Here is a 25,495-nt window from a genome sequence, read left to right as displayed (position 1 = left end):
CAAAAGCAAAAATAGGAATTACTCTTCTCTAAAATTGGCATAAATATAAACAAGCAAAACAATTTTCTTTTGTTCAACCAAAACTGAAAGTAAAGCCAAATTGGAAAACTAAAAAAAGGAAGAAATATAGATTTTAAACCCTAAAAAAGCAATAGAAAACAAAAAAAGAAATGGTTTTTTTTTTTTTTTTACAAAGGCTCATTAGACTAAAAACAAAGAGCACTCTTCTTTCTCCTCTCAAAACAACTAAGCAATACACCCCAAAATACCAAAATAGGATGCTAAATTTAGCAAAGGAAAAAAAGAAAAAAAAAATAAATCAGAATTTGAAGCCTCCAAAAATGGGGCCTACTCATAGCCCTACTAAACAACAAAAGAGTATTTGTGGGTCCTACAAAAATAGACCTTCTTTAGCAGCTAACCACTCCAAATGTGGCAAAAGAATCATGCAGCACCCTCTAATTAGTATACAGAGCCATGCAAAGTTGCCGTTTCCAGCCCCTCTATCTCTCGCCATTTGTGTAAAAAAACGCTCCCTTTCTCTCTCTCTCTTTCTTCATAACCCTCTTTTATCTTCTCATCCCTCTATTTTTAGCAACCCCAAATAAGGGCTTTCTTCTTTTCGCTCTATCTATCTAGAGAAAGGAAGAAAGAAAGAAAGCTCTTTGCTTTGTTTTAAAGACTTAAAATTGAATTTTTTGTAAGAGTATATATGTTTTCATCTTTTTATTAGTTTTTGTGGGGTTTGATTCAGTTGGGAAAAATGGGTAGAGGGAAGATTGAGATTAAGAGGATTGAGAATGCAAATAGCAGGCAAGTCACATTCTCTAAAAGAAGAGCTGGGTTGCTTAAAAAGGCTCAAGAACTTGCTATTCTCTGTGATGCTGAAGTTGCTGTTATTATCTTCTCCAACACTGGCAAGCTCTTTGAGTTCTCCACCTGTGGGTATGGATAGTTTTTTTTTTTTATTTGGCTATTCCTTCTAAGATTAATAATCAAGGGGGTGGGGGGGGGAATCGTCTTTTGGGATTTTTTTTTTTGTTGTTTCAAAAATTTTTCTAGGTGATTGCATGTGCTAAATTAATGGTTGCTTTGCTGTTCTGGTAAATGTTAATGCTTGGATGGACTTTTGTGTCATTTTATTCTCAACTTCAATAATTTATCAAGAAACTCTTAATTTTCATTTTAAAGTTTTATTTTTCAAGTCTCTGGATAATTGCATGTGACCTTTTTCTATTATTATTATGTTCTGATTATACCTGAATGAACTTCTTTTTAGTTGTTTATTCAGTTGTTACTCTATGAATAATGTCTGATTACTGTTTTCAATTTTTTTTATTGGATATGTTGAAGGGTATTTTATATTTCATTTGCGAGCTTTTCAAAATTGCTTTCTCTGGTATTCTTTATTGGTTAAATGTTGCCTTTCAGGGACGTTCCTTTCAACTTGACTAGGATCATGGTGTTTTTGTTTTTGGGGATTTATTGTTAATTTGCTTTTCTGCATGTAGCTCTGGTTTATGTGATAGACATCTATAGTGGGGTTTTAGCCCTCTTTTGATTGGTAATTTTACATTGATTTATGTTCATTTCTTCTACATGCATGTTGAAGGTGGTACTTTTTCCTAGAAGATGTTTTGAATTTCATTGGATTTTTCCAAACTTAATTCTAGCTGTGTTTTTAACAGGCTATGGTGTAGTTTGTGTTTCTTTTACTTTGATGCGTGTATTGGATTGTGCTCATCTTTACTCTTCTGTGATGATACTCATTGATTCTTGTTGTTTGATTGACATATATTGTTATAGGCACTCTGTTCTTTATGATTTTCTTTTCTTTTTCTTTCTAATTGTTTCAAAGAAGCAAATAGGAGAAGATTAGATTATGGGTTATAAGAGTACTGTACTGAGTATCCTTAATTTCTTGTGAGGAAGTAAGGAATCACTGTACTAAGAGAGTTTAGAAGCCAGTTAATACATATTCAAATAGAAAACACGGGCAATGCTGGAAATTTGAGTAATGCTTGATATAGTTATAGAAAGGATGTTTTAGCTCTCATCTGCCTTTACTTAAAGATTTTGCACAAGAATAGGACAGGAAGTGCCGAGTTTTAAGGATACTAACATGTGCTTATTTGCTCCTATTTCTGTTTTCACAGCATGAAGAGAACACTTTCAAGATACAACAAGTGTCTCGAATCCTCAGAGCCTTCCAAAGAAGAATCCAAGGCAGAGGTAGCTCTTTGATCTATGTTTAGTCTAGCAAAGTCCTTTCTTTTGTGAGCTTGTGTATGCAAATGTCCTGCATTCTCTTTTACTTAATTTAAAAGTTTCCTTTTAACTCTCTTTATTATTTCTTGATGTTATCTACGTTAAGGATTTCTTCATAGAGAATTTGGAATAATATTTGTCCTTTAACATCAATAGTAGCTCTGTTTTAACTTTGCTTTTGATACATTGTTCCCCTTCTCCCTTCCTAAGTTTCTTCAATGCAGTTTGATGTTATCCACTAAATTGTTAAGGATTTCTGCAAAAAGAAATTTGGTAGATCAAAATTTCCCTAGAAACATCAATTGTAGTTCTTCATCCTGTTACTTGTGCCGATTTTGCTCTCTGCATAGCCCCTTTGGTTTTTAGCTAAGTTTGTAAAACACCATAAGAAAAAAGAAAGGTAAACCTTCATAACAAAAACATTTTGTTTGCCCACTTATGCATTTTGGGATGTCCTCAAGTATTTTTCTCACTTCAATGAAATTTGGAATTCTGGGGGGCCCCATGTGTGGAGAGATGGGGGAGTTAGGGGTTTGATTATTTAGAATAAGTAACATCATCACTCGGATGTGCTGACATTTGGGTGTCAGGACAACAGAGAAAGGAAAGCCAGAGCATCTTCCATAAGGACCTTTGGTGTTCTTGATCATTTGTACTCCTTGACTTTGTGGACAGTGATGAGGAAAGTAATAAAACAATTCCAAATTTTGGATGATGTGAGGATTTCTTTCCTTCCAAATAAAAAGATGTTGATATGGAGAATTAGAGGGAGCTCTTTTCAAATTGCAAAGCACTAAATTCATATAGTTCAGTCTAATGTCCTAATGAGGAGACTCAAAAGGAGAAAATTTATAAAATTATGATTTGCTTGCTTAGTCCTTTTCAACCCCTAGCACTTTTGAGAACTATCCATCATTTTTATTGCATGGTTTGTTGACAACTACTCTCAAAATTCAAAATTTTCAAACTGTATGTTTCCTCTTCAGAAACAAGAGCTGAAGGAGGTGGATGTTCTTAAAGAGGAAATTGCTAAGCTACAAGCAAAAGAGCTGTATGTGTTCTCTGCACTATGCTGTTGCACATTTAACAAAAAAATTTTGATAATGCTAGACCTTATTTTTATGTGCAACCATGATTCTGTTTTCTACAGGCAGCTTTTGGGCCAGGACCTGACTGGATTGAGTTTGAAAGAGTTGCAACATCTAGAGCAGAAATTAAATGAAGGGTTATTGTGCGTGAAACAGAAAAAGGTTTCGCCATTGTTTTTGTTAATTTATGTTATTCTTGTCCAAGTTTCATCATTAGAAGCAAAAGCAGCATATTAAATCATTATGCGGTTAAGTAATTTTGCATATGAAGAACCTCAATGGAAGTCCTATTCTTTCAGGAGCATTTACTGATGGAACAACTAGAGCAATCCAGACTGCAGGTAATTCAGAACCTAACTCTTATGTGTATTCTATTGGAAACTAGTCTCTTTAGCAATCAACATCACAATAAACCTTATTTGAAATAATGGAACATTGTAGTGAAACGAACGAGAACAGTTGAACTGTGTTAAATTTGGGTCAGGCCTACCTCACCCCTAAAAGCCAGTTCAAGGGGAGGAGTGCCTATGCCCCATGCCCCATATAAGGGGCACATTACCCCTTTTCACAAGCGATATGGGATTATGAAAGGGCCAACATCGGATCGGAGGCTCTGATACCCTGTTAAATTTGGATCAGGCCTAACTCACCTAAAAGCTAGCTCAAGCTTATATGGGCACGTTATCCCTTTTCACATCCGATGCGGGATTCAACAAACTGTGTTAATTTTGGTCGTGAAAGTGAAATTATGTTGTAGTTGAGACAGACACCTTTCCCACAAGGAAGAGGTTTCAATTCTAAATATCCAAATAATAGTAACAGAAATTGTTATATTTGTGCAGCAAATATTGAAAGTTATTTATTAGCTGAGATTATGATCCTTTTATATGATTATGTTGATAAAATTTATCAGTTTACAGGAAATTAGAACAATTCTTTGACTGGTTATTAACTTATTGTTATCAGGAACAAAAGGCGATGCTGGAGAATGAAACTTTGCGCAGACAGGTCAGCAACACTTGTCCGATGCAGATATTGACTCTTGCATTTTCTTTAAGCAATGTGTCATTCTTTCTCTTCTTGTATGTTAAAGGTCGAGGAGCTTCGAGGCTTCTTCCCATCAACGGATCACCCAGTCCCAACTTATCTGGAATACTATTCTATAGACAGGAAGCATTCTTTCACAAACAATGGTTCTGCTAGTCTGGACACAGCATGCAATTGCTCAATGGAGAAAGGAGACTCGGATACAACCTTGCATTTAGGGTATGCCATTGTTCTTATCTTACCCACAGCCTATTGTTTATTGTACTTTTGGGAGATTTTGAATTTTGCAAATACTTCATTGAAGTATTTATATCAATAATGCTTAACTAGGCTTTCCAAGTAAAAGTTTGTGTTCATGTGTTGCATAATTTCCCCCCAGATTGTCAGTGTTAAAAAGTTGTTATATATATCATGAGAATCTTCTAACTTGGCGTACAGCTTCAGTCTGTACCATTGCTAATTCTTCAATGTCGACTCAATCTTGAAGTTTCTAATGCGAGTATGAGAATGTCAACATTTTTCAACAATAAATTGTGCATCAAATTCTTGAAAACGAGTTGTTTCTAAGTTCCACATCAGTTTCATTTCAAGCTCCTATGAAATCTTTTTCTACTCCTTGTTATGCTAGAATGTCAAATGATTTGAAACTCATTACTCTAATCAAAGTCAACTTCTCTCATGACACAGCATTACTTTGTCTCTCTCTCTCTCTCACATATAGCCTCTGTATCCCAGGTTGCCAACTGATGCATACCGCAAGCGGAAGGCACCAGAAGGAGAAAGCCATTCAAATGATTCAGGAAGCCAACTAGTGTTGCTTTGACCCTTCAATAGAACCGGTAGAGTTGTTTGTAGCAGTTTTCAAAGGGTTGGTTCAGACAAACAAAAGACAATCCTTCAAAGTAGCAGTTAGTGTTCCTTCAGTTTCAGATGTTTCTATTTGTAGGAGATAAACTGAAAGTTCAGGAGACAGATGGAAACTAGCAGTAGCAGCAGTAGTTAGTGTGTTACCCATTATGAGTAATGGGTTTACAGATCTTTTTGTGTATTTTTCATTTCTCAACTGTATCAGAATAGAATGCACCTGAGACAAAAATCTGGTTCTTTTGAAGCATCTTTAACTTGTTTTCTGTGAATGAAACATTACGCAGGCAAATTTTCACAAATATTTATATTCTTAAGGTGAGCTTTTCAGCTCTTACAAATGATCCTATCTTGAAAAAACTATACAATTTAAGTATATAAATCTATACAGAGAGTCTAAAAGCAAATAAAAAGTAGAAATCTAGAATCTTGATCTTATGTTTTCTGAAATCTAATACCATCAAGCAATTCATTTCTCCCAGCCAGCAACTCAGAAAAGAGACAATCCACTTCCTTGCCTAAGTTATCCAGCAGCTTCTCAAACTCTTCCAATTTTTTTTGCATCTCTTCTGCTGCATCGCTGCTTTTTTCGCCTGCTATGGCTTCTGCAACACAATCAGCTGAATCTTTCAGCTCTCTATTCTCCTTCAGCACACATCCTTTCTCCATTATAACCCTACTGATAATTGAATCCAAATTTATCAAAGCAGGGTTAGAAAATGCCCCAGCAGATTTTTTCATCTCCAAGTACGCCCTATCATCTCCAGATAAACCAACCGACACAATACTACAGACCCAGAATCCTATGCTCCTTAATTCCATCAAAGCTTGAAGAACAACCCATTCTTTGTCTGAGCAAGATCTTTCTTTCGGCTCATCTTCCTTGTTTTCTTGATCTTTGATATCTTTTATAATACTTTTGAACTCAATCGTCTTCAGCCGCTCCACCGCCTTAGACGGTGAACTCTCAACGAGACTGAGAGCATGAGATAAAGAAAGACGAGCTTGACCCAGATGAGAAAGAGCAGAGCTAAACGAGATGAGAAGATCCAGCAAGTGTAAACTATAGTTAAGATACACTTCCATGGTTTTTACCTTCCATTTGCTGACATGGTAGTCGATCTCCACAACTAGCTTTGCAAAAGCTTTGTTGATCATGGGTAGGATCTGAAAACACTTGTGAATCCATTCCAGGGAGAGGGTTTCAAATCCAGAGTTCGAATTCAATAACAACTGGGTTATAGAACTCGAAACATCAGATCGAAAAGCCTGTAAAGCAGCTGATAAGGCTTCAGGCTGATGGTGGTTGTGGTGATTCTCCAGCTTAGAGTATAATTTGCTAAGCCTTTGAACTAAGAGTACCATTGAGAACTCAATACAAAAACAGAGATTTGAAAGTTAGGTTGTCGATGAAGATTTCTTGATGGGTTTGATGCAAGATTGGATTTTTATACACAAGTCAGAGAATCCAAAACCAAAACCGAAACAAAAACCATGTTTTGCAGGTGGCAAATGGCGGCACATACGGTCAAATGTGCTTATCCTCTTAACTTTTATTTATTTAAACACGTTATGTCAGTCAAGTGGTTCAAATGAAAAGGTCCGCAGGATGGATGAAGCCACACGTTTTAGGACAACCTTGTTTACTTGGGTACTTTGCAAGCAAGATAGGAAGGGGAAGGAAGACACAAGGAAGGAGAATCTTTCATATAAATCTAATAAATAATTCTACGTAATCAATAAATTTTAACTCATTAGTATCGAAATTATTTACAAGATTAGAATATATATAATTTTATTTAATAGGGAGATTTATAATTTAGTTTCTGAGTATTATTATTATTAACAAGTTAAATTCAGTATTTCGTTGACGGGGAGAAAAAATAAGAACCTTTTAATAGATTTCTAAAAATATAGGGATTGATTTGTTAATAATGGCAATAAATCTCCTTATTTAATAATATTTATCAATTATAATTTTAAAAAATGAACACATGTGGGAATGTATTAAAATTAAATATAATATTTTAATGATTTTTTTAAATTAGATAAAATAAAAAGTTTTTTTTGAATTTATTTGAGGAGTCCATTTCTTGGATTTTTATTTATTTTCAAAAGTCAAATAGTATAAAATAGGGAAAAATCAATTATTTGAGGGTTTAGGAAACTTCAAGAAGCTTCAAATTGGGGACTCAGAACACAATCTATAATTGCCCATAACCGACTTTTTAAGCTTTTTTTTGGTTCTGGTCCTTTCTGCCCACTGATTTCTGGTCCACAGTTTGCATTGGAATGGAAGCAATTAATTTACATAATATAATTAGGGATTTTTTTGAAAATGAACTTTCTAGATAACCATTTTCTAAATAGGTTTTTAGAAATTCAGTCAACAAGTACTTTCCAAAATTTAATTAATTATGTGGACTTTGAAGTTAAAAATTCAAATTTATTATTATTATATATTATTTGTAAAATTAATATTCTACATAAAATAGGGTGATGTTAATTTGTTGAAAGTTATTCTGAGGTGATTAGAATTTAGTTTAAATTGAAAAATCAATTGAATTGAATTAATTTAAAATTTTAATTTAATTTTTTTTTATTTTGATTTGATATAATTTTTAATTTTAAAATTTATGATTATTTCAGTTTAATTTAATTTTAATTAAAAAAATTAAAAATTCAAATCGAATCGATTAGTAATAATAATATATTATTTTTAATAATATTAAGAGTATAGATCATATTAAAGTTAAAATATTTTAATTAAATTTTAAAATATTAAAAATAAAGTATAAAAATTAAAAAATTTAAATCGAATTAAATTAAATCAAATCAGATCGATTCAATTCGATTTAATTTTTAACTAAAATTGATTCCTTTTGATTTTTAACTAAAATTGATTCCTTTCGATTTTCATAAATATCAAAATTTAATTTTCAGTTTATTTAATTTGGTTTGATTTTGATAATATGAGATATGCTTCTCCTTTTTTTTTTTTTTTGTCTGTCAATGACGTGTAACGGCCTCACTGTCATGGCCACCTATATCTGCCATACGGATACGGACGTATGAGAATATCAGATATCTGTTTCATATGTAACGGCCATTTAATTCTCCCTAGCACGCATGCGGATGGACCCACTAGGAGGTTGGCTACCTCTTTTCCTCTGGACTGGGCTGGAAGGTGAGATTAGGACTGAAACCCAAGGGAGGTCTGATCTTAGGACCGAATGGACTGGGCCGACCTAATTGAAAGGCTTAGAGGGAGTCCGATCTTAAGGCTGAGCGGGCTGGACCTGTTTCATTCGGAGGCTTAAAGGCTTTCAGGTAAGGTAAAGGACTGTCGTCATGGGCCAGATCTCAAATCTGGATGGTGAAATCCAACGGTTATCAAATTTTAAATTGAACCGATCAAATGCTTACTTTTTTTGTCCTTTCACGAATCGGGTGAATTCAATAATAGAAATTTGTTGGCATTCCAGCCTTCCACTATATATATACATAAACGCAATGTATTATTTATATGTAAGCTATTTTCGATTTTGATTAACTTTAATTCATTTTTTTAATAAATCAAGTAGCTTATTGAAGTTTTTATTTTAAAAAGCAAAAGTTTATTTGGATGAAAATTAAATTAAATTGAACTTAGTTTAGTAATAATCTAAAATATTTTATAAATTAAAATTTAATCAATTTTAAAATTTACTTTTGATCGGCCCGATTCTGATTCAAAATAATTTGTAGGTAAATATTGTTCTGCTTTTTTAGAGACGACTAATACAGTGATCATTTTCTAGAATTCTCCTTGCCAATTACCAGATTTACTCTCGTTTTTCTACAATAAATAATTAATTCAAAAATTAAATTTAAATTGAACTATTTTTTGAACTTATATTTTTAAAACATTATGGTTGTAAAAGGAAAGAATCATATGGACATTGTTTCAATGTTAATCTTTCATCATCAACCATTTTTATTTATGAAATAACTGTAACATGTAGCATATGAATATAAGACATTTTCTTTCATTACAATTCAATCAAAGGCTGCTTTAGATAAGCCAACTAAACATTGGAATAAAATCAGACAGATGTCTCAAGAGCCTTCCAATTACTTGAGTTTTGAGAATGGTGCAACACATTTATCAACATAAAAAGCTTATAATAGGCTAAATGAGACTTTTTGATAGAAACACTTGCTCAGACTCAATTTTTAAAAAATTGAATTTCTGTTATTGAAATATTTCTCAGGCCATGTTATATGCGAGATTGTTGAGATAATCAAATGTCAGAACAATTCTCTCCTATCTGTGGGGTTCGTTAAGGGATCCTTATCACCTTATTTATTTGTTTTAGCTATGGAGTTGTTGAGCCACTTGATTAATAGAGTTATTGATTCCGGCAAATGGTGTCCGATCAAAATAAGCCAACATGGTCCCGCTCTCTTTTTTAATTCTTTGCTAACAATCTTTTATTGTTTGAAGAGGTCTCTGTTCAACAAATGGTGATAATTAAGGACTATTTGAAAGTTTTTGGACTTGCTTCAAGACAAAGTAAATCTTCAAAAATCAAAAAAAAATTTTAAGCTAATGTGGATGATGTTAAAAAACAAGCTATTTGCTCTGTTGGTGAATATCAGAAGCTGAATTTGTTGGCAAATATCTAGGAGTTTGCAAATATTTAGGAGTTTCAATAGTACAGGGATGGGAAAATAGGCATCATTTTGATGATCTATATATTAGCAAAAATGGACAATCATTGAGCAGGCTAGAAAATAAGAATGTTTTCTTTTGTTAGTCAGGTAACATTAGCCAAATCTATCCTTTTGGTGCTTCCTAACCATTTGATACAATCAATTTATATTCTAAAAGCTGTGTGTGATGAATTAAAACGATTAGGAGTTTTATTTCGGGAGATATACATGATGGCCAAAAAGTGCATCTTGTGAATTGGAGTCAGCTTTGCTTACCAATAAACCGGGATGGTTTAGGGTTAAAATCATATCGATTAATGAATTCGGCATTTCTAGCTAAATTGGGATGGAGGATTTCGAAAAAAGATTGTGCATTATGCGTACAAGTGCTAAAAGGTAAGTATTTTCACTCACGTCAAATTTGGAGGTGTTTGTCTCTAAGCCTACTAGCTCTTTTGTTTGGAAGGGTATTGTTAATAGCTCTCCATTATTGCAAAAAGGTCTATGTACGGCTGTAGGTAATGGCACGAGTACATCCTTCTGGAGCGATACCTATATTGGGAATGGGCCTCTTCGGGACTTTTTTAATTAAGTCATTTCCAAGTTCTTATGAACAAGCTGTTATCTATCTGATGAGGGATGTAAATTGGTGATGTCTGTGCTATGGATCAAACTATATAGAAGCTCACGCGTAATGGTCAATTTACCGTATAGCATATGACTTGTTGTTTGATGCTTCCTCCTCCAATTTCAATTCGGTGTCGAAAATGATTTGGAGAGTCGGCTTCTCAAGGTATTTGGTGTTTCGTTTGGATTTTAATTTATGGGAAACTTATGACCAATATAGAAAGATGGAAGCAGGATTTTTTACAAGATGGGAGTTATACCTTCTATGGGCTAATAGTAGAAGATATTTTCCACATTTATCGAGATTGTTCGAGGGCTTAACAACTTTGGTCTCGCATTTGGAGGCTTGACTCTCTTTGTCTTTTCTTATCTATGGATATTATTATTTGGTTCTCTCGATTACATGATTTTGAATGTGGAGTATATTCTGACTCATCTTCTGTGCAAGTTCTATTTTTAGGTTTGTGGTGGATATGAAAATGGAGGAATGAAGCTGTATTTTGTGGCATTCACCATTTATTAAGCCAACAAATCGATTGTTTGAAGTTGCAATTAGCATAGATCTCTGAGCTTGGTGTTCACATAGTAATAGGGCTCTAAACCCTACTCAATGGTGGTAAACATTGCTTGGCAACCTCTCTTACTTGATTGGGTTAAACTAAATATAGATGGGGCGGCTAAAGAGAACCTACGAAGGGGAGGTAAGGGGTCCTGCGCAACTGTTGTGGAGTATGGTTGAAGGGTATTACATTCGTATGGGTGTTTATTCTTCAATGAATGCGGAGCTGCATGCTATTTTATTCGGTCACCAGATAGCATGGAATATGAGGATCAAATGGTTAATAGTAGAAATAGATTCTAAAACTAGTATTGATCTAATGGAAGCTAATATAGATAAAAACTTGCGCCATACTAATATTTTGTATTAATATCGTCGGCTGTTATGCCTCAATTGAGAGGTGAAGTTTAGTCATGTTTATAGACAAGTAAATTGCGTTGCGGATGGGCTAGGTAATCTAACGGTGACGTAAACCTTTGGTGGATTGAGATAATTTTTGAGTCCACTTAAGACTGTTGCAAAATTAATACAGACTGATTTGCAGGATCTTTCTTATTCTCGTTAAATTACGTCTATGGTTAAGGGGTCATCCCTCCCCTCTCTCTCTATATATATAAACTTATGTTTTTAAAAGGTAAACTAATACCATAATCTTAAATGGGCTCACTTTGCCTATCTTTAGGCGGTTGCAGCAACTCAACAGTTGTGTTTCTCCAACATCTTGCAACCTAACCCGTTGTTGTGGATCGAAGTGTGGATGTTATTTTTATGGCTGTTTGTGTTTATATATTAAGATTTTTTTACTTTCTTATGTGTTGATGTTACTTCTCTGTTGATTTCATCGTTAGCTACTTATATAGTTCTTTGTTATCTGATGGAGGGAGCTGTATTGGAAATGGATCTATAAGCTCACGATGTGTTTGGTAGTATTTATTTGTATTTTGATTTTTTTTTTAAAGTTTTTTCATTTCGTTGGATTTAATTTTAATCTGATTTGATTTAATTTAATTTAATTTAATTTAATTTAATTTTTTAAAATAATTTTTATACCTTTCTATATAATCAAATGGATATTATTAAATGTAATACATCCTATATTAATAAAAAAAAAATTTTTAAATAATTTTTTTAAAAAATAAAATGTGAAATTAGAATATTGAATCTAAAATTTTTTAACTGTATATATTTACTATCGAATTAAAGCCGTGAATGCTCTAAAATGATTATTGAATGCAATAATCTGATTGTGATACACATATTGCAGGGCAAATATCCCCATCCTCAACCCCCTGCTTTTGCTCGAATCTGATCGGCAGCTTCTTTTAGATCCGGAGGAATACATGATCAAGCACACATAAACTCACTCTGTAAGAGCATGATTTGTCTAGAATTTCAAATCCCTCAATTCGGAGATATTTGATATTTTTCTTAAGATTAAGAATTTATCCCTCTTATTCTCATAAATAAATAAATAAAAATAAAAATAATAATAATGATTAAGCCAGCTTACATGCATAAAGTCCTATGAGGTTTGATGTTGAAGTTTGTGTGTTATAATGAATAATGATTATTAATAAGGAAATATTATGTTAGGGTCACTTTTATTTAAAATTAAGAAAAGAAAATTCTGAAGAATTCATTGAATTTGAAGTGCTGGTCGGCCATGGACAGCAGCTTTGTCTAACAAATGAAAAAAGAAGTTACATCATTCTGACAACTGACAGCATAAAGTAATTAACATTATTATCTTAAGCAAAGGAAAATGATTTAAATAATAATTTGACAGCTTAGTATTTTAATGAAAAAAATTATTAATATAAAATACATCATAACTTTACTGTTAAAAGATATTCTTAAAAACAGGAATACATAATTTTCTATTTTGTGACATTTTGAAGGTGAAAAAAAATAAATTAAATTAGTTTTTAATTAATTAAAATATATAAATTTCTAAAATGAACATCATATTAAATATAAATGATATGAAATTATTTATGAATTACATGATATAATTACGAGGAAAATGTGATGCTTCAAATGAATGAAGATAATTTCATTTCTTTTTTTCCCTCTTGAATAGAACACTTGAGAAAATTATTCAGTTAACTGCAAATTAGAAAATTTTATAAATTTAATCAGTTTAATTAAAAAAGAAAAAGAGAAATAGTTAAAACTCTAGACTGGAAGATTTGATACGTAAAGGAACTTTCATCTGAATTCTCCATTTAGGAAGAAGGAAGGTACGAAGATCCCTCGAATCATTCATTTTTGAAGTTAGAATTTGAAGCTGAAGCCCATGGACTGGAGAGATTTTGAATGTTGACAAGTTCTAACGACTTCGTGCTTGATTTCTCCTGGGCCTAAAGCTTTGCTCTCCCCTCATGAGTAAAAATATCCCCTTTTCTTTTTATTTATATGAAAGTCCAGTTTGATGAGTGAATTTATTTCCAAAACCATATTGAGCATCAACATGTGTTTTTCTATAAAATAAATAAATTTGGATACAAATTAATAACATATGTGACATAAAATATTAGGAAGAATCCTACTATTTTTATATCAACATTAAACTTGAGGGAAATTTTATTTTTAGTTACGTGCAAAAAAAGATAGGTGTCAAGTAATTCGATAATTTGGTTCCCAAGGTCACGAACAGCTTGTTTAGTAAGAAATTTACACTTTGATTAAGATAATTTTCTAGAAGGGAAGGAAAATAGAAGAGGGAAAATAAAGATTATTTTCCTTTCGTTATTTTCCATCCTCAGATTAGTGAAAAATAAAATGGAAGGAAAGGAAAATATATTTATTTTTTTTGTTTGGGAGGTGATAAGACAAAAGGAAAATAATGTTATGAGTATAAATTTACCATTACACCCTTTTTTTATTCTTTTTATTATTTATATATATAGGAATATAAATGTAAATTTAAAACAAAAAGCACACTCATTTATTTTGTCCTCTCCTCTCCTCTCTTTCCAAATAAAGAAAAGGGAAAATATTCATTGTTTTCCATAGTTATTTTCCATCCCTCCTATTTTCTACATATCCAAACATAGATTTAGTGTCATTGTGCCAGCGGGGTCCAGTGACATTGCGTCTTGATATATTTAAAAAAAAAAAAAAAAAAAAAAAACACTACTCTTAGGTAATGAACCCTTTGCTAATTATTTTTTTCACCAACACCCCTTAAAAGAGCAATCATGATGGCCAGTACTTCAAACATACACAGATGAGCTAGTAAAACATTCTCATGCGATGGATTGTGTGTCGTGCCCTGGTTAGTTCTTTTGAATTCTTGGACCACCTGGCCAAGCTAGCAAGATATGTAGCTAAACAATGAAGGTCCAGGTGGTTCGGACCTTCATTTGTGATGCCAGTCCATCCTAGGTATCACTGTCCACAAGCATAATAACAGCAGATTTAACAACTAACAAGATTACTCCATTACCAGATACTGAAGCCAAGTTTGATCTACTATTCTCCTTCATTCACTCATCTTACAGGTTTGGAATCACAGTAAACACATTCATCTACTCGGTGTTTTTCCACACCTGAACCGCAACATTTATGCCACAAACCAAATGTTTCAGGACAAGCTCCAAGTCCAAAACAATAGTAGTAGTGAATTTTCTGACCTGACAGAGATTAATGACATAAATGGAGACAGTTTGAGGTTTCTCATCAATCATCAGATCCACTGGAATGCAGAAAAAGAAATTACTGTAGATAACATATTTTCTTCAAAAGAACTTGAAGTATGAGGTGGAGCTTTTGAGAATAGTCCATCACATGGATTTGCCTGTCAGATATAAGACAATATGTCAATTCATGGCTCTTTCAGATAGAGACTTGAGCAATGAAAAATAAGAAGGTTTATTACACTTGCAATAATATAGTAGTCTTTTAACAATGGCTCGACCTGTGGTAAAAAAAATTTCATTCACCCACTTGCACATGGAGACTGTTCTATTTGACCAAATTGTCTTTTCTCACACAAGCCCAACCCCAACTCTAGCCATACAAAGCAAGGAAAAGACTTCTGCTGGGACCACAGTGTAGTGGGATACAAGATTGATGGCTCCTCTATATTTGTGCATAACAGTGACACTGTCCAGCTGTCACTTTAACAAATACCGTATAAAACAAATGTTGTTTGCAAGCCATGCTCCACTTTCCACCCTGGTGTTAGGTGCTTCCCATTTTCTCCACAAATCCTATCAGAAGTGGAAAAATTAAAAAAGAGAGCAATAAGGATTGGTATACAGATAGAAGACAAATTTAAATCGAGAATACTGTTGATGGCATTAAACAATCAGATGAAACACCCTACTTATGTGACATTCATATCGTGGTTTTACATCGCGGTCGCGGCCACGTTCACAGTCGTGGTTGCGGGTTGCGGTAACGGCCTGGCGCTACGCAAATTTTTTAAAAAAATTTGCAAAGTTCATAAATAAAATGATATTAATTAGATTTAATTTAGAACAATATATACAAATGCATAATAAACATAAATATATAAAATATAGATTATTTAACTTAAGTTAAACATCATATAGTTTAAAATAAGAAAAATCAACATAATTTTTATAGATCGAGTAAACTAATAGCTCAAAGTACAATTTTAACTTAAAACTAACACTTTAATCCGCAAAAACTTATAAAAAAAAAAAAATCAAAAACAACAATTAAAAACTAAAATAGATAAAATTTAACTAACTTTTTAGAAGAAATAAGTTTGGAAATAGAATAGTTTATAATATATCTAAGTTTATATGAGAAATATGTAGGGAAAATTGAAATTTGAAAGAGAAAGGAAGAGAAAACTTAAAAAATAGTCTTTGAAGCTGCTGAAAAGTGTAGTGAAAATGAGAATAGGGAGCAAAAGATAAAGGATATAAAAAAATTTTAATTATTGGTAACGGCCGCTACCATTATGTAACGGTCGGTAACGTAATGGCCGTAACGGCCGTTACGCCTGCAAATCAGGAGGGACCGTTATATAACGGGATAACGGGTAACGGTCCCCCAAAACCCGTTACATAACGGCCGTTACGTTATATAACGGCCGTTATTTAAAACCATGATTCATATGCTAAACGAAGGAATAAACCATATAAAAACCCCCAAACATTCAGAAAAAATGGAGCCTGTTAAGCCTTAATACTTCTATATTGCCCTATTAAGTCCCCTGACTTTTTTACTTTCAATCCAATTCAATTCTGTTTTAACATGTCAGCATGCGTGCATGACATGTACACTAACTAATGCATAATAAAAAAAATTAGCTGGAATAAACTGCAGATGAGGCATTATTTCTTTCTCTCCAAGCTAAAGGGTAAAATAGTCTTCTTGTAAGCTGACTACAGGTCAACCCAGCTGACTACAAGTCTTCTTGCAATCCTTTTATAACATTTTCTCTTCAATCCATTTCAAATTAACATGTTATCAATGAAAAAAATCATCATTCTCATTTAAACCAATGAACCAAACACCTAAAACTAATTCAAATCGCACTCTCAGAGGATCTGATTGCCTTGTGCATCTATAGATTTCCATCTGCTTGTTGGCCCCCTTCCCTCTCTGTCTCCTCTCTTGCCCTCAGCAACAAGAAAAGAAGATATCAGAAAAATAATCAGGAAAAAAAAGGATCTGGAGTATTATTGTAATTGTGATTGCGTTGCAGGAGGCCAGCATCCTCCTTTGGTGTGTTTTCCCCTGCTAACTGTAAGGTAAGATGCCATGTTACTTCATTGTTCAGTACAACAGCTAACTAATATGGCAGTTAAATTTACAATTTTGGGGCTAACATTATCGCCAGCAAACATCAAATCTTTTTTTGGCTTGAATAACAAAAAGTAGCAGCCATATTACCATATAAATTACAAGCAATAGGAGGCAGCAGCAGCAGCTGTTTTCTTTTCTACCCCCAGCTTCCTATTCACCCACAGCTGAATCCTTCCTCCCCTTTATCGGTTTATTTCTTCTCCAATAACTGTCATGCAGACGAAAACTTTCACTTTTCTGGTTTCTACTTCTCAAAGACCCATATACTTAGATCGCCTTTGAAACGAAGAACCAAAATCGTCGTTTAGTTCCTCTGTCCTTGCAGTGCTTCATCCTCTGTCATGGCACCATGACCCAAGTCGTGGAGAGAAAGACAACTTCTCCTTGTCTAATTCTCATGCTCCATTGTTATGGGCTAGTCTGTTTGTTGTTTTGGGTCCATGATTCTCTATTAAGGCATCAACAATATCAGTAACTTCTCCTCTAAGGCTTGGCGTTGTGTTGTTTTGGGTCTCCGATTCTTACTTCTTACATCTTCTGGAAAAGCCAAACCATCTTGCCTCACTGACTTCTTGTATATTGATAGTGTTGATGAAATTAAGACCTTTAATATATAGGTATATGAATTTGTTGATTTTTCTAATATTTGTTGTTGTAGTACACTGATATTGTTAATGATCAAGGACTGGACATTGAACTAGTCTTGGCTAATCTGAGTGTTTGAACTCTATAATTGTGGCTTCGTAAAAATGACAAACTGAACTAAAGATTTTCATTTCAGTTTTTCAGTTATTTTGGTTAGACTTGGACCCAAACTAACCAATTGCATACCCCTAATCAACATCAATGACGGTAGATCAATGGGAAAACAGTAAGGGAGAGAGATTGACTGAGAAACAAACCTACAGAAAACTACTCCCACCGATTGCCAAAATCCCTAGAAGGCTAGAACCAGCCACACATAGCCTTCCACCTTTGGGCACGCCTACCAGCTTCAACAACTAGCTGATTGGTGCTGATTGAGGGTGCCAAAATTTGACCCATGAACCCAACCTACCTTCTCTTTATTTTTTTATTCATTTTATTTCAAGATGGAACCATATTTATTATTAAAAGTTATTTTTAATTAAAGCAACCAATTTTACTTACTCTTTTCATCATTACATCCTCCATTCATATTGTTCCATTAAAAAAAAAATTCATGTTGGAACTAATGAATTTACTTTTTCGATATACATTAAATAGAGGCCATGTTACTTGGACTTAGATATGGGTGAACACCTATGTGTGACTTGTCAACTTTCTGAATAGAAAATACGGGTATATAGATCTAAGTTTAGACATGAGTGCTTGGATATTTGTGTTGTATAAAATAAACTAGAACAAAAAATATAAAATTATTTAGTAATAATGATAGTCTAAATAGATGATCAACTACGACCAAAAACATCATCCAAAATTCAACTAAATGACTACTTTTATCTAAATACATGTCTTCATCTTGAGGGAAAAGAATGAGCTATTAATTATGCATGAATATGTCACTCAAGTGTCTGAATGCATGAATATGTGTTGGACACATATTCCATACTGTTTCCTATGAAGTGTCTTGTTGACACATGTACGACATGGCAAAATAAAGAGTAGGAGTATCAAAGAATAGAAGTTTCCATTACACAACCATGACCGCTTTTGCAGCCATGACAATAATTCATGCTTTCAACTTAAAAATTTGTTGCCTTTTCACTTTTGAGAGTGTGATGATTAAAATGGTTTGGTAGCATTCATCAACTTGTAAGTCAATAGCGAAAGAAGTGAGAAGTAAAAGGGTGACATCCAAAATGACATGAACAAAGTGCTAAAAGAATTTCAACTTGTAAAATACAATGCTGAATTGTCCAAACAAAGCTAAATAGAAAAAAAAAGGAATCTGTATAACCTCCCCAATTAGTTTGGAATTAATACTTAGTTGCTATTATTGTCATTACTTTTGAAGAGGCATTGAAGAAACAGGTAAAGGATGATATTTTATGGTGAAGGTTTCTGTTTATTAGTATTATGTTTATTTCATTGATGACATCACTTACTTTGCTTCTTTTTTCTTTTTTGTCGAAACTGCCTTTCCTTTAGTTATTTGTCATTTGTTGTTTTTTTTTTTCTTTTTTTGAATAATAATTTTTTTCAATAGTATGATTTTTCATTTAATTTCTTTATAGATAATGAAAACACGAAATGGAAGATGGGGAATATAGTAGGGATTGAGTATATTGATATATAGTTTTTTTTTTTTTTTTCAAACGTGGAGGTTAATTGCTTCAAGTTCATTCTCTTCAATTTGATTCTTTTCTTTTATTTTCCTTTTAACACTGGATGGAGTCAGCAATAATAAGGTAAGGATAGGACGAGTACTCTTTCTACCTTATCATTTTCCTTTTTTTTCTCTTGGCATGTATTTGGACGTGCATTGTTGACATGTCCTAACTGAAATGCTTAATAAAAGTCAAGGGACTCGATAGGTCAATATAAGATAGAGAGGTCAATGGAAAGTTCAAGGGCTTCCATATAGATTATTCCATAAACAGGATATGGAAAGGACACTAGTTCAAAAGTAAAATAGTTCCAATGGACCAGTTAATATTAATCCAAGTATGTATACTGAATAAATAAAATACTCTTGCAAAACTTTCCAGGACAAGCATACTAGAACTATGGTATTGACACCTTGTTCCATTTCCATAAAACGAAAATAAAAAGCAACAGAACATACTCACGTTAGTTTGTTGCACTGACAGCTGCAATAATTCAGATCTTTTCCGTTTCTTGTTTTCTTCAATCCTCTGTTACACCAGGAAATTTAAACAAATGACAAAAATATAAGAAGACAAAGTATTCAGTTATTGAGAATTGTTCTCATCAAGATTAGTCGTACCCAAATGGAAAGACAGATCTCAACTTGCACTTATCCCAAAAATTGCATAAAGTGACCTGCTAAAATCAGCTCATATGTCTTCGCCATCCATCTCCATGCATGGGATGTGTACTATCATGGGCCAGCATATGCCTGACTTTGGTATGCACTTCTGTTTTAGAAGTGGACAGTCCCTAATGCTGAATCTTCCAAGTGTGGAAGGCATGCCTTCCCTTGGTAATGACTGAAGCTTAGGACAATCAACAATCTCTAGCTCTTCTATACATGTGAGACTTTGAAGCTGCGTGGATAAGGATTCCAGATTTGGGAGTCCCCCAATATAAATAGATATTAAAGATGTAGGAAGCAGAAACTTCTCATTTGGAAAGGTAACTATTCTTTTAAAGCATCCAGTAGCAATGCTTAAATCTCTAAGACAGGATAGACTGTGGAAGTTCCACTCTGACATTAACAGTTCAAAACTTCCACAATCCCAAATTTCAAGGGACGTTATGTTTGGAAGCAAATCCCCTTGGGGAAAGGACACAAGACATGGACAGTTGCATACTGCTAGTTCTTGAAGTGATATTAGACTTTGCATCTCACCAGGAAGAGTTTTCAGATTAAAACAGTCATAGATATTCAATGACCTGAGGTTGGGGAGGGACAGGCCCACTTCAGGAAATGACCTAAGACCAGAGCAATTACTTATGTATAATTCAGTAAGAAAGAAGAGGCTGTTAAGGCACTCTGGCAAGTTTTTCAGAATGGTACAAATATTATTGTATTCAATTAATGCATTGTCGTGCAGCATCCTCTTTGGAAGTGGTTCCAATGGTGAGCAGTCCGAAATCTTAATTGTTTTAAGTCGAAAAGGTAACTTTCCTGATGGAGAGCATGTTAAAGATGGACAACCAATGATCTCCAAGTGTTCCAGATGAGACATGTTATCCCCGTGTATTAATCCCTCAGGCAGAGACTGGAGTTTTGCACAGTATCTGATTTTCAACACTTTCAGCGTCATGGGTAACTCACCTATTGGGAAGCGTTCAAGCAAAGGACACTCTTCAATCTCCAATTCTTCAAGAAGACACATATTAGTTCTGCAACTAAACCTCATCATACCATCAGGCAGGGACATCAGAGATTGACAATTCTTTATCACAAGACATCTTAGTGTGGACAAGACTCCTGCTTCTTGAAAAGATGCAAGTTTCGGACAAGATTCCACATACAAATCCTTGAGAGACTGGAGGCGATGCAGCCCACATGGAAGTTGCTCCTGATTGTTGCAGAATGATAATTCCAACTGTGAACAACTATACGACCCATCAAGGGCATTCTCAGTTAATGACAAAAGTTGAGGACAATCCTTAACTATAATGCATTCAAGACCGAACAAATTTTCTAATCCAGTTGTCTGATTCCACAGAAACGTTAGTTTTGTGCAATTAGAAATCACCAGAACTTTAAGTACCCCCATTGACTGCACAAATATGTCCTGCAAACAAGAAATATCTGCCATGCTTCTGATCCTCAGTGTTGTCAAGGAAGCATAGTCAACAATGTGTTTTAGTACCACCTGACTGCACTCTTCTAACTTCAGCTCATTAAGGGATGGAAGGCTAATGAGTGAATTTTCCAATATTGGGCAGTTGCATATTGTGAGCTTTACAAGTGAACAAATGCGTTTAGGTAGTTTCCCAGTTAACTTGGGACAATTCAATAAAGTAAGTTCTAAGAGATGAGGAAATACATTGTCTGCCTCTTCATTATTTCCATTAGAGGACAACCACAATTCCCATTCCCACATATCTTCAAATTTCAATGTCTCTAAAAATGGAAAAGGTTTAGCCAAAGGGGAACCATCTCCATAAAAGTCAAAATCAACAGTTGTTACTGCATCCATGCCTTCTATACACAGATTCCTAAGTAAAGGTAGTTTACCAAGAGATGGTAATGAAGTGCAATGCCTACAACAAGACAGTTTTAGTTGAACTAATTTAGTAAATGAAGGATCCCCTATCCACAAGGGGAATTTTGTACCTCCATAGAACAAAATGCTGAGCTCCCTAAGACTTGTGCAAGGTTTTAGCAAATTAAGAACTTGCATTTCACATTCCTTATTCCGAAGATCATGAAAGTTGCAGCTCCATTCCAACCCTAACTCAAAAAGTTTGTGCTTTTTTCCTAAATTAGCATCAAATGCATGTTGAACATCTGCCACATTATCCAATCCCATAATGTGAAGTTTCCCCTGAAGAAGCTTTAGTTCTTTTAATTCACTAATCCTGTAGCCACACTCTTCCCCCAAAATAAACTTAGACAATGTCTGAAGATTAGTCAAATTACCTATCTGCAAAGGCACCTCAATTAAATTGGGAGTATTGGTAATATCTAGATGACAAAGGTTGATCAAATTTCCAATGCCTTGTGGCAACTTAATAAGTTCTCTGCAGCCATGCAATAAAAGTGTTTCTAGGTACAAGAGAGTGCACAGAGATTCAGGTAACCATTTAATTCCGGTGCAAGACATATTGAGATACCGTAAATGCTTTAAGCTAGAGATCGAATCTGGCAGCTTGCTTATGTGATAACCACTCATTGATAGAACTCTTAAGCATCTTAATTTTGGCAGCAAGTCATCTAAGACTTTCTTGCTCAGGTAGCAACATGCCCAAGGGAATGTATGAATTGGGAAGGCAACGAAAGTTCTTAAATGGTTAACTTCACCTAAGACTTCAAATCTGTTCCACACTTCATATGCACGACGAGTGAATGAGAAGTGGCGAGCATTGTCAACAATTTGATGTAGCTTGTTACCTTCAAACTTATCATTTAAATTTATACATATTTCTCCAGCAACTGTTTGAGCCAGATCATTGACAAGGTCATGCATCATAAACTGCGAGTTCTCAATGCTTGACCTTTGAAAAAGTGACCTTGATACTAGTTCATTAAAATAAGAGTCTAACTCTTCCATCTGCTTCTTTCCTCTTACTTCAGGCAGAAAACCCTCAGCCATCCATAACAAAACCAAGTCATCCTGATAGAACTCATAGTTCTTCGGAAATATTGAGCAAAATGCAAATAACGGCTTCAAATAGGAAGGAAGATAATAGTAGCTCAATCTCAAGGCTGGAAGAATGCCACTCTTGTCTTCTGACAAACACCAAATCTTGCTATTCAATACACTTTCCCATTCATCCTGATCAGGGTTCATGTGCAACAAACTCCCAAGTGTTTTTACAGCCAATGGCAGCCCTCCACACTTCCGAACTATCTTCTCACCGATGTCTTTTAGATTTAAGTGACCGTCAAAGTTTCTTCTTCCTAATGCATGCAATGCAAACAAAGACATACAATTGTCAAATGATAACTCCTCCAAAAATTGACCTTCAACGGTACCCATAATTGCTGCAACACGATGATTACGAGTAGTAACAATAATTTTACTCCCTGGAGATCCCACTTGGAAAGGCTGACGAAGTACAATCCAATCCTCATACTTCTCACTCCAAACATCGTCTAAAACAATCAGATACCTCTTCCCCATCAATTGTTCCCTCAATGCCACTTGAAGCAAATTTAAATCCTTTAGATTGAAATCCTTCATGGTTATTGCCTCCAGAATCGTTTTTGTCACCCTAACAACATCAAAATCCTCAGAAACGCAACACCAAACTTTTAAATCAAACCAATCAACTACTTTGCTATCATTGTAGACAATCTGAGCAAGAGTGGTCTTGCCAACTCCGCCCATGCCAACTATAGGAATCACACATACCCTATCATCACAACCTTCCCCGCTCAGTACCAATTCAATAATCTTCTCCTTTTCCTCTGCCCTACCACACACTACACGTTCATCTACTAAAGAACTAGTGGGTAATCTTTTCAACGGTTCACTACTTGTATAATCGCCACCATTCTCTCTCAGTTGTAAACTATTCTTTTTCTCAATAACTTCTTGAAATTTAGCGTTCATAGTCTCAATCTCAGACTTCATTTTCATATTAAAAACGACACGATGAGGATTCAAATGATCCAAAAATTTGAGCATAACACTCCACACCTTACTTGAGCTCCCCTCCTCCCGTCGCTGCTCAACTTGTTGTTTCCGGTGCAAAACCTCGAAATAAAACTCGTCGAGGATATCTTCCGCATCGTAAGCCAAATCTCGAAGCTCTCTAAGCCAAATCTTAACGAGACGGTTACTAATTTGCTTTTCTTCAGCATCTGCAAGCACCGCCTTTACTTTCGTAAGCGTTTTCTCCATTTTCTCCAGTTCCGGTTGGAGCTTGGCTGCACCGGCGGACTGTACAAGGTCCGAAGAGGTCAATTTGTTGATCACACAGTCGATTGCGGCGGAGACGATCATATCCGCCATCAAGTGGTTTCTTCGCGTCGCTTCTACGATATTGTCCTTTTCGGGAAACCAATCGACAATGTAAAGGAAGCTCATGCTTTTTAATGTTGTGTGGCTATTATATATTAACAAATCAAAATTTATTAAAACGTGTTAATTTTTTTTTTGTCATCGTATTTAAAATTTAATTTTATTCACAAATAAAATTTTTTATTTAATTTTTAAATATTATTATTATTAATAAATCAGTTTTTATATTTTTAAAAATTTATTAAAATATTTTTATTTTTTTAATATTTATTAAAATATTTTTATATTTTCTTATATCTATTAAAATATTTTTTTATTTTTTTCATCAATAAAATAATTTTTCTTTCTCCACCTTAATAAAGAAGAAAAAACAAAAGAAAATGACAATGAAAAAGGAGTAGAAGAAGAAAAAAAAAAGAAAAAAGAGAAGAAAGGATGATGGTGAAGAAAAAGAATTTCTTCCTTTTTCTCTTCAAAAAATAAGAATAACAAGAAAAATTGAAAAGGAATTAAAGAAGAAAAAGAAAAAAAAAGAACTATAGAAGAAAAAAAAGAAAAACCATAGAAGAAGAAGAGAAAGATGAAGAATCAATGAAGAAAAAGAAGAAAAAGGAAGAGGAAGCATCAATGAAGAAAAAGAAGAAAAAGGAAGAGGAAGCATCAATGAAAAAGAAAAAAAAAATAAGAAGAAGAAGAAAAAAAAGAACCATAGAAGAAGAGGAGGAGGGAAAATCAACGAAGAAAAAGAAGAAGGAAAAAAGAAAGAAGAAGGAGGAGAAAGTATTAATTAAGAAGAAGGAGGAGGAAAATAAAGGAATAATTTGATCTTTTATTATATTTTTAACGGTAAAAATAGATGAAAAGACTATTTTATTGGCGGAGATAAAAGATAAGAATGTTTTAATAAATTTTTAAAAAATGTAGAGGTTAACTTATTAATAATGTCAATATCTAAAAACTAAATTGTAAATTCCCCTTATATTATATATTTCATTATTTAAATTAGGTTACATCAATAAAAATAAGAAAAATTTACAATTTAGTCTTTAAATATTATCATTATTAACAAGTCAGTCCCTATATTTTTAGAAACCTATTAAAACGTCCTTATCTTTTCTCTCTGTCAACGATATAGTCCTTTCCGTCTTTTTTTACCGTTAAAAATATAGTAAAAGACTAAATTACCCTCATTATTTTCCTCCTCCTCCTCCTCCTTCCTTTTCTTCTTCATCAATTCCTCCTCCTGCTTCTGC

General features: G+C 33.8%; 3 protein-coding genes across 6 annotated transcripts; 1 reads left to right on the top strand and 2 right to left on the bottom strand.

Moving 5' to 3' along the window:
* Positions 1-441: 441 nt before the first annotated feature.
* Positions 442-5,517, top strand: LOC110618782 (agamous-like MADS-box protein AGL15). The gene is made up of 8 exons (XM_021762025.2): positions 442-945; positions 2,157-2,232; positions 3,255-3,319; positions 3,419-3,518; positions 3,656-3,697; positions 4,323-4,364; positions 4,450-4,622; positions 5,139-5,517. Exons 1-8 carry the CDS (start codon positions 764-766, stop codon positions 5,224-5,226), a joined length of 768 nt encoding a protein of 255 aa, XP_021617717.1. The 5' UTR covers positions 442-763; the 3' UTR covers positions 5,227-5,517.
* A 29-nt stretch (positions 5,518-5,546) lies between these two features.
* Positions 5,547-6,811, bottom strand: LOC110618781 (UPF0496 protein 4). Its single transcript, XM_021762024.2, has one exon. It carries the CDS (start codon positions 6,630-6,632, stop codon positions 5,703-5,705), a length of 930 nt encoding a protein of 309 aa, XP_021617716.1. The 5' UTR covers positions 6,633-6,811; the 3' UTR covers positions 5,547-5,702.
* Positions 6,812-14,072: 7,261 nt separating this feature from the next.
* Positions 14,073-24,315, bottom strand: LOC110618775 (putative disease resistance RPP13-like protein 1). Of its 4 annotated transcripts, XM_021762013.2 has the most exons (5): positions 19,865-24,315; positions 19,707-19,772; positions 15,068-15,362; positions 14,784-14,947; positions 14,073-14,699 (listed from the first exon to the last, which is right to left on the bottom strand). In XM_021762013.2, exon 1 carries the CDS (start codon positions 24,306-24,308, stop codon positions 19,935-19,937), a length of 4,374 nt encoding a protein of 1,457 aa, XP_021617705.1. In that variant the 5' UTR covers positions 24,309-24,315; the 3' UTR covers positions 14,073-14,699; positions 14,784-14,947; positions 15,068-15,362; positions 19,707-19,772; positions 19,865-19,934. The 4 variants fall into 4 exon arrangements, with proteins under 4 accessions (XP_021617705.1, XP_021617703.1, XP_021617706.1 ...); XM_021762011.2 differs by having other exon boundaries at positions 14,073-14,947; XM_021762014.2 differs by lacking the exon at positions 15,068-15,362 and having other exon boundaries at positions 14,073-14,947.
* Between the last annotated feature and the right edge of the window lie 1,180 nt (positions 24,316-25,495).

Source organism: Manihot esculenta, chromosome 7, assembly GCF_001659605.2.
Source record: "Manihot esculenta cultivar AM560-2 chromosome 7, M.esculenta_v8, whole genome shotgun sequence".
Taxonomy (NCBI): Eukaryota; Viridiplantae; Streptophyta; class Magnoliopsida; order Malpighiales; family Euphorbiaceae; genus Manihot; species Manihot esculenta.
Note: the sequence above shows the minus strand (reverse complement) of the source record. Positions and strands in the feature narration are given on the sequence as shown.